The 12,265-nt window shown below is 36.2% G+C and overlaps 1 protein-coding gene across 1 annotated transcript in view; it reads left to right on the top strand.

Annotated features, from left to right (window-relative positions):
* OSBPL10 (oxysterol binding protein like 10) overlaps positions 1–12,265 on the top strand; it is an 873,140-nt gene that overhangs the window by 591,856 nt on the left and 269,019 nt on the right. Inside the window, exon 5 of the mRNA XM_053714253.1 lies at positions 3,163–3,370. Coding sequence (XP_053570228.1) covers positions 3,163–3,370 — 208 coding nt within the window. The remainder of the gene's footprint in view (positions 1–3,162; positions 3,371–12,265) is intronic.

The following is a 12,265-nucleotide window of genomic DNA, read 5'->3' as shown; positions in this document are numbered from 1 at the left end:
TTCGGGGGCGTGTCTTAGCAGCGATCCTGGTCGGTCGCACACTCCTTGAGCTCCTGTTGATACTCTGCCGATTTTGGGAGTCCTTTTACAGTACAATCATCTGCTTTGCCCACCACTGGGCACTAGCACACAGTGGCATATCAAATATTCTTAACTGCACTGTATTCTTGACACCGGAGCAGGGGATAAGACAGAAGAGGCCTGGAGCGGCGGCTCATTACAGGTGGCGCTACCCCCTCCATACGCCGAGGTTCTCTGCCAATACCAACCATCTCGATATAGACCCTAACGATAACATTCTTTTACAAGGGGGAGCATATCTACAGTGAAGACAACTGGTAAAAATGGGGGCACTGGACGCAGGAGACTTATACACTCCTGCAGCTAAAATGGCTCCCGCAGAGGAAACAGCACCACAAAATAACATAGATTTGAAGAAAGGTGTAAACAACTTATCGCTGGCGCTCCATATGACTACCTAATGGATCGATTGCATGCCGTGAGCGCAGGGATTTCATCTAATGAGGGCGAGAAAGTAACGCTATCACCAGAATCAGACACATGGCAGGATAGCTTCCGAAGCCCGGCGATTCAGTTTGCAATACCACAGAAGCTACCGCATAGGGAGACGAAGCTGGAGACTTTACATAGAACACCGCCTGAATACTCAGATCCAGGAACTTGGCCGGAAACAAAGATCACCATAAAGGAGTCAGCGGATACCGGGGAAAGCTGGCTACCAACGGGAGAACGATCTTCATATAGTGCAGCTGAGGGGGAGTTAGTGGGGAACCCCCATGAAGCCAAGACAGCATACTGGGAGTACTCCCTAGATTTTAACACCGCCTTGCACAAGAGGATTGACCACATAAAGCCCGCTCCTCTTGCAAAGGGAACATCAGAAGAACCGGAGACCTGCCGCAAACAGTTTGGATATCCCATGCTCTTGGGAAACCAAGATGGGACACTAGAGCAGAGTGACCAGAACGTACAATTGATCCTGCAGCATCACAACAGCTATTTCCATACAACTGGAAAGACTCAGCCTCTGTCAGGGACAAAATCTTGGGGCTAAACTTGGTGAACACAAGAAATATGTTACAATTGTCCTTGGTTACACAATAATAGCGAGGACATTGCTGGGACATTCACGTATGTTAAACTGTTTTAGATTTGTTGTTTGTTTTTGAATTTTTGTTCTCTAGCTGCGAAATTGTGTGATAGATGGAAGTGAACAGGAGGGAGATACATATAATAGAGCTGAACCAGTTTGCCTTCATTGCCTTCTATGTTATAACATAAGTTATGCCAAGTTGGGACATATATGTAAGATGCAATGTATTGAGTGAACTATCTCCCTCTCAGATGTATTACTTAACCTGTTGTTGTTCTATAGTTTTGCTATAATGTATTTTATACATTATTCTGTTACAACACACCCCAATGAGGGAAAAAGACTGGTTATGAGTCCTAGGACAAACCGCTCCACTTAAATGACTTATGCTCAGATGTTGTCCCCACATTAGAAAGATCTATCTACTGTTTAGATGTTTTACCAGTCCTTTACTATACATGCTCTGTATTACAACACCCCTTTTCCACGTGGCTAGCGGCCAAAGCCGCGGGAAAGGGCAAGAAAAGAATAGAGTGAAGGAAGTGAGATAATTGTGTAATAACATGGTGGTCAGAGTCCATAGCAGACAAGATCTACCCATTTAAGCCTATATTCCCTGGAGTTCTAGAAAGTGATGTCCCTTGCAGCTATCTACTGCCATGGTTAATATTGTCTTCTGCAGTTTACTGTCCCTGAACAATAAACAGGGATTGTTTATCAAATGTCAGACTAGTCTCCAGTCCCTTGCCTTAGAAAACTTTTCATGGTGTATGTTTCTGGCTATGTGTCTACAGATCCTCTCCAGCGTGGTGGGTATGCTCCCCCTCCAAACCCAACAAAAGTTTGCACAGGGTACTATAAAATTAGAATGAACATTGATGTTAAAAGGTTGGTTTTGGCCTTTAAGCTGAAAGCTTCATAATACTTGGTTAATATAGTTATTGGTATGTTTTACCTATCATTTCCCTACTTACCTTTATATATATATATATATATATATATATATATATATAAAAATTATGGACCCAAAAGTGGTCTGAACTGAAGCAATCAGGGATAATAAAATAAGAAAATGAGGGTTGTCACTCAAGATGTGCAGAAATGAATGATTGTATTTTTCTTTTGCTTTCAAACATTACTGTATAACACTAAGTAATAATTGTATTGCACAACTCCTCAATAAAAAAATGTAAAAAAAAAAAAAAAAAAAGCATAATATGGACAAATTGATTTTTAGAACTCATATAATGGTTAACCATGATCACACATCTGATAAAATATATACTTAAAAAAAAAAAAATTCTATTGAATTCTTATCAGAAGTTCTTTTGAACTTTATGTCAGAAATTTTCTCTGAAATTGATTGAAATGAACATCCCTATGGAATATTTTGTGTGTTGTCAATCTTAACCTACCTTAAAATTCTGCCACTTGGCATCTGCACATTCAAATATTAGAACCATATACTTTCAATGCAGTAATGTAAAATCAGAGCTTTGAAATGCAGAGAGTAATACATTCCAGATTTGTTAGATCAGAAGCTTTTCTGCAATGTGCATGCATTTATAGAAATGCGTCTAGAAAGAACACATGTTCTGTTACAGTGTACAAGACGCGCCAAGCATACAGCAGTAAGCTGCATGCACACACATCCTACAGCAACTCAACCTTTGAGTACCATTGGTGATATTGGGATTTTGTTTCTTGATTAGCACATGTTTGTACATTTTCATCATTGTAAATTTACATTTAGCATATAAAATGTAGGGAAATCTAGTCTTAAAAAATACAACTGGAGTCATTATACATTGGTCAAAACTGTCAAATCCAATTCCAAAAAAGCAAGAATTCTGGATAGCACACTTGTGTAGGAAATCTATATGTCACAAATTATATAGAACCTGACACTTTAATTTTTAAAGGGTAAAAACAGAGCACATATACTTCCCAGTGGTGGTAAAGCAAAAGTGTGTTTTTTTTTTTTACTATTTATGACATGCCTGTGACCGTTATATCTTTTTAGACTGATGTTGTTTCTTTTCTTGCAGATGATGGCCCAAGTGGAAGGACAGCAAAAACATTTGGTGCACACTATTGAATCACTTTCAGGTTCTGGACCCCTTTCTGCCTTGGACCAGGACTTACTCCTACTGAAAGCTACCTCTGCTGCTACCCTTAGCTGCCTTGGGGAATGTCTCCATCTACTTCAGCAAAGTGTATATCAAGCTGGACAGAATAACAAGACTGTAACAACAGGTTAGATGAGCTAACTTATGAGTTTTAATTCCATAAATGTTTAAATGCCTTCAAGAAATGTTTCCTTTATTATAAAAGGAGCTTAACTCAGGTTCCTCTCTCCATTGGACAACAAAAACTAAATCATAGAACCTAATTTTCCTTCTATGTCATTTGCAGTCAGTGACAGAAATACTTATGCCACTTATACCATGTGTAAACCCTCTTGGTGATCGAATCTTAGGTTGCCACTTGAATGTAATCTTGATCATTGATCATTGTCATGTCATCTTGAAAAAAACAATCGCTAGTCAAAGTTCAGTACTCTAGAGGTGTGATTGTTGGCCATTGGCATCTCCTCTGACCATGTGGATCACTAGCCAGTAACATCTATTCACTGGAAATTAGTCGCTGATTAGTTACAATTTTTTTTTTTTTTTTTTTAAAGGTATGGCTCATTTGTTCATGCGTATATTGTGCAAAGGATTGTTAACTGCTTCTTTAAAGATGAAGATAATTGTCCAGTAATGCCTATTCTTAAAAAACACATAATGGATATAAATAGTGACATCTCTTTGAAGGAATTCATTCCCTCTCCCCCTTTGTGATACCCTATTCTCCAGTAATTTGTCAGTGACAGCATTATTTTAAAGTGTGGATAATTGGTTAACAGCATATCCTCTAAGAGGCATAAGAAATTGAACAATTTCTGTTCTCCAAGAAGTTCAAAATAGATGTGATCCCATGCTCTGTGTCTAGTGACTGCATATTATTAGTGCTGAAGTCCATCTCATTGTGGAGTTTAAAGAGACATTATAGTGCAACATTTTGGTATATTTGATCTTGCTATAATAAAAAACTACATTTAAATTATCAGGGGACCAAAAGGTATGCTATGTTAATGGATTAAAAACTTGAGAATTTTTTGAAAATTGTAACACCTATGGGAAAAGATGTGTTGGCTACAAAATATAAATTTATATAATATACAGAACTGGACAAATTATTTTCAAGAATCACTTCTGTATGATGCTCTTTTTAGGCAAATTGTGTTTTCCTTTTACATATAATATGTTATATCTTCTATTCGTTCCTATGGAATCTGAAGAATTTAAGAGAAATTGTCAGGAATGTCATACTGCAAAGTTCCTGCTTCCTCTGCTTAAACGGTGAAATTAACTCTTTTTAACAGGGTTCATTATTCCATAAGTTATTGCTTTAAGGTTGAGTGTATCAGTGTACCAGACTAAAGAAGACAGCTAAGTCAACAGATAGACATACTAGATTCTATTAGATTAATATATTACAATATATGGCAATATGTTCTCCTTTTAGAAAAACAAGAAAATAAATAATGTTAAGGGTACAGTTGTGGAGTAATAGTGGTCTTATTTTTGTCTTCTTTGTAATCTACTTCTGGTTTTGTTTAGATAAGTTTTTTTCTGGTTACAGGTATTTTTGCCTGAAGCTTTATATTTAGTCTTCCTCTAAGATAAAGTAGTATCTAAATCATTTTCAGTCTGAATATGGAAAATAGATGTTCCCTTTAATCAGCCTGTCCATATACTACCTAAGATAAATTAAGCCAAATGTACAGCTAGATGTTTTAAAATTAAAATCTATATTTCCTTCTAAATACAGGGAGAGTGTACAGCTGCATTTATTACTTGTTGGAATACAGAACCTGGCCACCAGGAGGAGGCAAAGACACCCCAGCCAAAGGCTTAAATACCCCCCCCCCCCCACTTCCCTCATCCCCCAGTCATTCTTTGCCTTTCATCACAGGAGGATGGCAGAGCAGTGTTGGAAGATTTGAAGTTGTCTCTTATGGGGGTAGTACCCTTCGGTATGGGACTGGAGTTTTAAGTAGTCTTGTCAGACTCTCAATGAGAGCATGGATGAAAGTTAGAGTCTGGAGATGCAGGGAGAGTCTTTCTGCAAAGCCATCCAGACTAATATTAACAGCTCCTTAAGCAATCAGCGTTGACGAGTTTCACTGCCTGCTTGCCTTCGCTCAAGTCCATGTTAGAGGCGCTGCTACAATCTGTCAAACTTGTAGGACTATGTCGCTGTTCCACGGCATAGATTCCGGTAAGATCGTTTCATTTTATACCATGTTAACGGTAGAAAACAGGGTCTCAGTGGGACTCCTTTTATCTTTATCAAATCAAGGGTTAATATCTCCTGAGGGGGGTTATTGAACAGTGGGGATTTTTAAATCATGTTTGTTATATGATTTTGACTGCTTATATGTAAAAACATGTGGGCTCTTTGGCTGATATGGAATGTACAGGTTCGTTTCTTTTGAGAGCTGCACAGTTTATTAAGCTGGCGCGCCTTTTCTTAGCAGGGGCGGTCCTGCATGAGCAACATGTGACCGGGAGTGGTCAAGTTTATTTCCACTTTTGATTCCTGACTGAGTGTCTGCGGAGAGGAGCGTCTTCTATACCTGTCTGGGTCATAGGAGGTGGTGAGTGGCCCAGCCATTGGGGGTATAAGGTGCCAGTTGTTTTTATCTTTTTGATAATAACTTAGACAAGTTATGGGGGATTCTGATATGTTAGAGGAGTATCCCTCTGAGACAGAATTTGATACCTGTGTATATTGTGAGGAGGCCCGGGTATCTCAGCCCTCTCAATTATGTTCTGTATGCTGCTATTATGTTATGTTCTTTTTTATTTTATTTTTATTTTTATTTTTTAGCCAAAAAAAAGACAAAGCACTAATGAGCTTTACATAAAGTTATACTACGCAGGGCAGAAAAAAAGAAAAACTAAAAGTATTCTAATACAATATAAAGCTTAAATCCAGCAGAAATATAATATAATATTCTTCATCTATCAGAAAATCTCGTGAAAAAGAAATTAAAAAAAAAAAAAAAAAAAAAAAACTTTTCCACATTAAACGTTATATATTCATTATTGGCATTGTAACTAGACACAGACTATCACAACCAAATAGTCTTAATAAATATCCCCAATTTCATGAAGAAAACTTTAATACCATTTTCTGAATCCGCCTTCGTTGAGGCAAGTTCTAAAAACAATTGATATACCATCCCATTCTTAAATTCCGAAAATGTTGGTTCTTTATTAGACTTCCAGTTCTTTAAAATAAGTTTTCTACCTATCAGGACCGCAGTGTTAATTAATAAACAATTAGGGCCTACTTCATCCTGTGTTAGTAGGAAAAATACTTCATATTCATTTAAATGAATGTATTGTTTCAAGGTTTTTGTGGCCCAAAATTAGATTTTTCCCCAGAATTTTTGAATAAATGGACACGTCCAGAAAAGGTGGATCATGTCCGCTGCATAGAATTTGCATTTATTACATAGTGTTTTATTGCTCATCTTGTCCCAGCGTGAACTACACTGAGGTTTAGGATAACTTTAGAACAGAATCTTCACCTGTTGTTCCCTGAAATATTCCCCTCTCATAGCCTTCGCCAGTCTAATTAAATCTAATTCAACCTGATATCTGCAAAGTTGATTCCATTTCAATTTAAGATATCTAGAATTACTTTGTTCTTGCACTAATAGTAAGGCATTATATGTATATGAAATAGAAAATTTCCCTGCCTGAAATAGGCTATTTATCTGTCTTAGTGTATCATTATCCCACTCTATGAGCTTCAATTTCCTACATTGTTCAGCATAGTATTGGAGTTGTAAATATGAAAAAAAGGTGATTCAGCATATTGAACTCATTTTTGCATTCATCAAAGGTTTTAATTAAGTTCTCTTCTTTTTTAATGAGTTGTGCAAGATAGATTATCCCAAAATCTGCCCATTCCTTGAACCTAGCAGAATCATAGCCTTCTTCAAATTCAGGATTACCTCTTAATTGTCAAGAATGATGAAACTCTGTAATTAACTCCTATTTTAAAACAAAATTTACGCCACGCCCGTATTGATTGATCTATAATTAGAAAACTTTTAATTACTCCTGGAATTAATTTCACAGGCATATGTACAAGAGCTTTCAATGCATAGGGGGCTACCAGTGCCTCTTAAATCTTTAACAAAGAAAAATGATCCTTTCAGAGAACCAGTCCCATACAAATTTTAAATTAGCTGCTATGTTGTATGACTCAGTGTCCGGTACTGCCATGCCTATTGCTTCTTTTTTTGCAAACATCCGCCTGAGAGCTATCCTAGGTTTTTTGTTTCCCCAAATAAATTGTGTTATTAATTTATTAATTGTTAACCGATCTATCCTCATTAATAATAGCGGTATTGCCTGAAATATGTATATAAATCTTGGCAAAGATACCATTTTTATTAAATTTATTCGGCCTGCTAATGATAGGGGCAGTTTCCTCCATCTTTCTAAGTCTTCTTTAAAAGATAGAATGGCTGGTAGAAGATTTAAGCTATACCATCTCTTTGAATCAGCTGAAAATTTTAACCCTAAGTATGTAATATATTATTTTGCCTCCTTAAATGGTGTTAATGGTGAATTCTTCTGCTTGATAATCCACAAGATTTCATATTTTTCTTTATTTATTGCAAAGCCTGTAAAGGCTTGAAAAGAGTCTAAAGCCTTAATAATTAGGGGCAGATTAAACTGAAGATTCTGAGTAAAAATAAGCAAATCATCTGCATATATAGCCTGTTTGATTCTGTGTCCTTTAATATTGATCCCTTCCAATTTTTGCCTAAAAAATATTGCAAGAGGCTCAGGGGCCAAGTCAAAAAGGAGAGGAGACAATGGACATCCTTGCCTTGTCCCTCGCTGTAAGGTAAACTTGTCTGATGTTAATGAATTAATGCATAAAGCAGCTAATGGGTTTGCATATAATAGAACAATAATCTGATAAACGTTGCATATCTAGATTTCAGCAAAGCATTTGACACTGTCCAACACAATAAACTAATTCACAAACTATATCTCCTTGGTCTAGATTCAAAAATTGTGACCTGGGTGGAATGCTGGCTTAAGGACAGAAAACAAAGTGTCTTAGTAAATGGAGTTCATTCAGCAGAGGGGGCTGTTACTAGTGTTGTTCCTCAGGGGTCAGTTCTGAGGCCTGTTTTGTTTAACATATTTATCTGCGATATCAGCAAAGGGCTACAGGGTAAAGTATGTCTCTTTGCAGATGATACAAAAATTTGTAACAGAGTGGATGTTCCAGGGGGGGTAGACAAAATGAGAAGTGATATACAACAATTGGAGGATTGGACAAACGACTGGGATCTAAAGTTTAACACAGCAAAGTGTAAAATAATGCATTTAGGGAAGAAAAATCCAAATTTTAATTACAGACTCAATGACACTTTGCTGATTATTACAGATGAGGAACAGGACTTGGGAATTATTATTTCAGATGATTTAAAACTTAGTAAACAATGTAGTAATGCAGCGAGTAAGGCTAGCAGAATGCTTGGATGTATTGGTAGAGGTATTTGCAGCAGAAATAGTAAGGTTCTTATGCCACTTTATAGATCATTAGTTAGGCCTCATCTTGAGTATTGTGTGCAGTTCTGGAGGCCATATCTTCAGAAGGATATTAACAAACTTGAATCTGTGCAAAGGAGGGCTACCAAAATGGTACATGGTCTAAAAAATAAAACTTACCAGGATAGGCTCAATGACCTAAATATGTATAGCTTAGAGGAGAGAAGGGAAAGAGGTGATATGATAGCAACTTTCAAGTACATTAAAGGGTTTAGTAAAACTGAGGCTGTGGGAATTTTACATAAAATGGAAAATTCAAGAACAAGGGGTCATGAGCTCAAGCTAAAGGGTAGTAGATTCAGGAGTAATTTGAGGAAGCACTTCTTTACAGAAAGAGTGATTGATTTATGGAATAAACTTCCTCAAGAGGTAGTAGCAACAAACACTGTGGGGGACTTTAGAAATGAATGGGACAAGCATAAGGCTATCCTACGAACTAGATAAGTTTATACTGTTAGGTAAGGTCGGGCAGACTTGCTGGGCCTATGGCTCTTATCTGCCGTCAATATCTATGTTTCTATGTTACCTTGTATGCCAAAATTACCAATAGTCGTAAACATATGATCCCATAATAGCGAGTCAAACGCTTTTTGTGTATCTATGGAGACGACCGCTGCATCTTCTATTATGGCTACCCCTGATTTCTTCCTTGTTTCACAATAGTTAATTGCTATTTCTAATTTCCTAACATTTTTTATAAGTGTCCTACCCTTAATAAACCCTGTTTGATCTGGGTGGACCAATGTGCCTATGCATGTTTGGAGTCTGTTAGCTAATATATGTGTAAGAATTTTATAATCAACATTTAGCAAGGAAATAGGTCTATATGAGTCTATGAGTTCCTTATTTTTACCTTGCTTAGGGATTAGAATTATTCTAGATTCAGTAAGATAACTAGAGGGTGGTTTCTCTTCTAGGAAAAAATAATTAAATACTTTGTTTAATATAGGGGTAATTTTATCAGTAAGAGTTTTATATAATTCTCCTGGCAGATCATCAGGTCCTGGAGCCTTATTTAGCTTCAGTTTATGTATAGTTTTTTTTATCTCCTCTCCGTTATTGGATAGTTCAATATTTCAAGGCCATCCTTTGCTATTGGGGAAAGTTTGACCCCATTCCAAAAGGAATCTTTCTCTAATTGATCCACTGTCTTATCTTGATATAGCTGTTTAAAATATTGGAAGAATTCCCCTAAAATACCTTGAGGGGTTATGTGTGTTTTATTTTTTGTTTTAATAAGAGATATGGTACTATTTGTTTTACATGTCTTCACCAATTTGGCCAAAATTTTTCCTATTTTGTTCCCATATTGCATATAGTTACTATTCCTCCTCAACTCATTCTGTGTTTCTTTCTGAATAAACCAATTGTATTTTTGTTTTTTAACTTCTAAGTATTTTCACCAATTATTTTTATTGTTATTCATAACATATTTTTGATACTTATTTATAATTTGTTTGGTAAGTTGGATCCAATAAGAATCATTTTTCTTTTTTAATCTGACAACATATGTGAGGATCTCCTCCCTTATTACCATAAGTAAGTACCATTTGTCAGCCAGAAATCTTCGAAATTTTAAGTTTTTATATAAATATGCTGGAAAAAAAACCTATTATTAGATGATTTTGGTGCCATAATTAATAGGGATAATAAAATTGGGGCATGATTAGAGATGGTAATTGGCAAGATCTCTGTTTAGTTAAGGAGAAGAGTTTGTCACTAACTAAAAACATATCAATGCGTGATAAAGAGCTTTGGACAAACATTTAAACTCTTTACTATCCTTGTGTGAGTTCCTCCAAATATCCATTAAACATAAATTAAAGCAAAACTTTTTAAAATTTTTAGTATCCTGACATCCTGTCAGTGCATTTTTCCCCTTCCGTTTCCTATCTAAGAAACCCGATGCTACCAAGTTCATGTCGCCTCCAAGGATTATGTTCTGATCGAATGCCATTAACTTTATTTTGTAGGAACTTCCAAGATAGTTTTTTCTTTGTGTTTGGGCCGTATACATTACATAATACTATTTTTTTCTGCCCAAGATCTAGTTCAAGTATAATAAACCTTCCTTGTTGATCAATTTCTCATCTTAAAATTTTGTATTGTAAAGTTTTCCTAAAGACTATAGCTACCCCTTTCTTATGCTGTGTCACTGCCGCATACACCACTTCTCCTACCCAACCCAATTTCAATTTTTGACTCTCTAGATCATTCAAATGAGTTTCTTGTATTAGGCCTTTGTCTATTTTTATTTTATTTAAGCATTGTAATATTGCTTTCCTCTTAACTGGGGAAGTAAACCCACCGACATTCAATGATCCAAATCTACATGCCCCCACCATTATAAGTAATTATTTTATCTATCCCCGGAGGGAGGAGAGATCAGAGAGGGAAAAAGAAGAGAGAGAGAGAGAGAGAGAGAAAGAGGGAAAAAAAAGGGAAACCCACCCCGCCCCAACCTTAGCCCATATCTTCCATAACCATCAATATTTTCTTTATTATCATCTCTTAAAAATCTAAACCACATTGCTACTATATCTCTAAGAAATATCCAAGCCATCTCTCAACTCTATAATTCTCATCTCTGCTCAACTCTCAAAATTTTTCCAATTCTTGGGGATTCTCAAAGGTCCTAAACCCTTCCTTAGTCTGAATGCTTATCTTAGCTGGATATAATAGCCTCACTACTCTCCCCTCCTTAATCAATCGTGTACGAATTGGAGCACAGAGCTTCCTTTTATTTAAGGTCTCATATGCAAAATCCTGAAAAAAATAAAAATTTCTTGTTTTGAAAGAACACTTCTCTCTGCGCTCTATATGCCTGTAAAATTTTAACTTTCTCTTGAAAGTTTAGATATTTAATGATTATTGGTCTTGGTCTATTCTTACCTTCTTCCTGAGTCCTCAAAATGCCTATTCTGTGTGCTCTCTCTACTGTGAAAGTTAAATTTGTTTCTGTGATTTTTAATAAAAGAGGTAGTTGTACTGAGGCGAAATGTATCAAATCCTTTTCTAACAGTGTCTCAGAAATACCAATGTCTTAAATTATTCCTCCTCGACCTATTTTCAAGGTCCTCCACTTTCTCATTTAAAAATTTAACTTGCTTTCGAAAATTTGTTAAATCTTTATCTTTCTCTATATCCCTATCCTCTAAGTCTAAGATACGCTGTTCTGATAACCCTATTCTGGCTACCATTTGTTTAATCTCTTGTGAGAGTGTATCTACACTAAACTGAATTGCCTCAAACTTGGGTAAAAAAAGATCACTAATTTTTTTCAATAGTTCTGAGCTGTTGATTAATTCTGTTCCACTTTCCTGCAAGGGTTCTTGACTATTTTCAGTACTTCTCCTAACTAACCTCTTTTCTTGTTGCCTTCTACCAGCCATATTTAGTATTTTATTATTGGGTAGGGGTGTGAGATATTTATCCATAAAGGATAATTAGGAGGGAG

Source organism: Bombina bombina, chromosome 5 (assembly GCF_027579735.1).
Source record: "Bombina bombina isolate aBomBom1 chromosome 5, aBomBom1.pri, whole genome shotgun sequence".
In the NCBI taxonomy this organism is placed as follows: domain Eukaryota; kingdom Metazoa; phylum Chordata; class Amphibia; order Anura; family Bombinatoridae; genus Bombina; species Bombina bombina.
The sequence above is the reverse complement of the archived record's forward strand: the minus strand, read 5'-3'. Positions and strand labels throughout refer to the sequence as shown.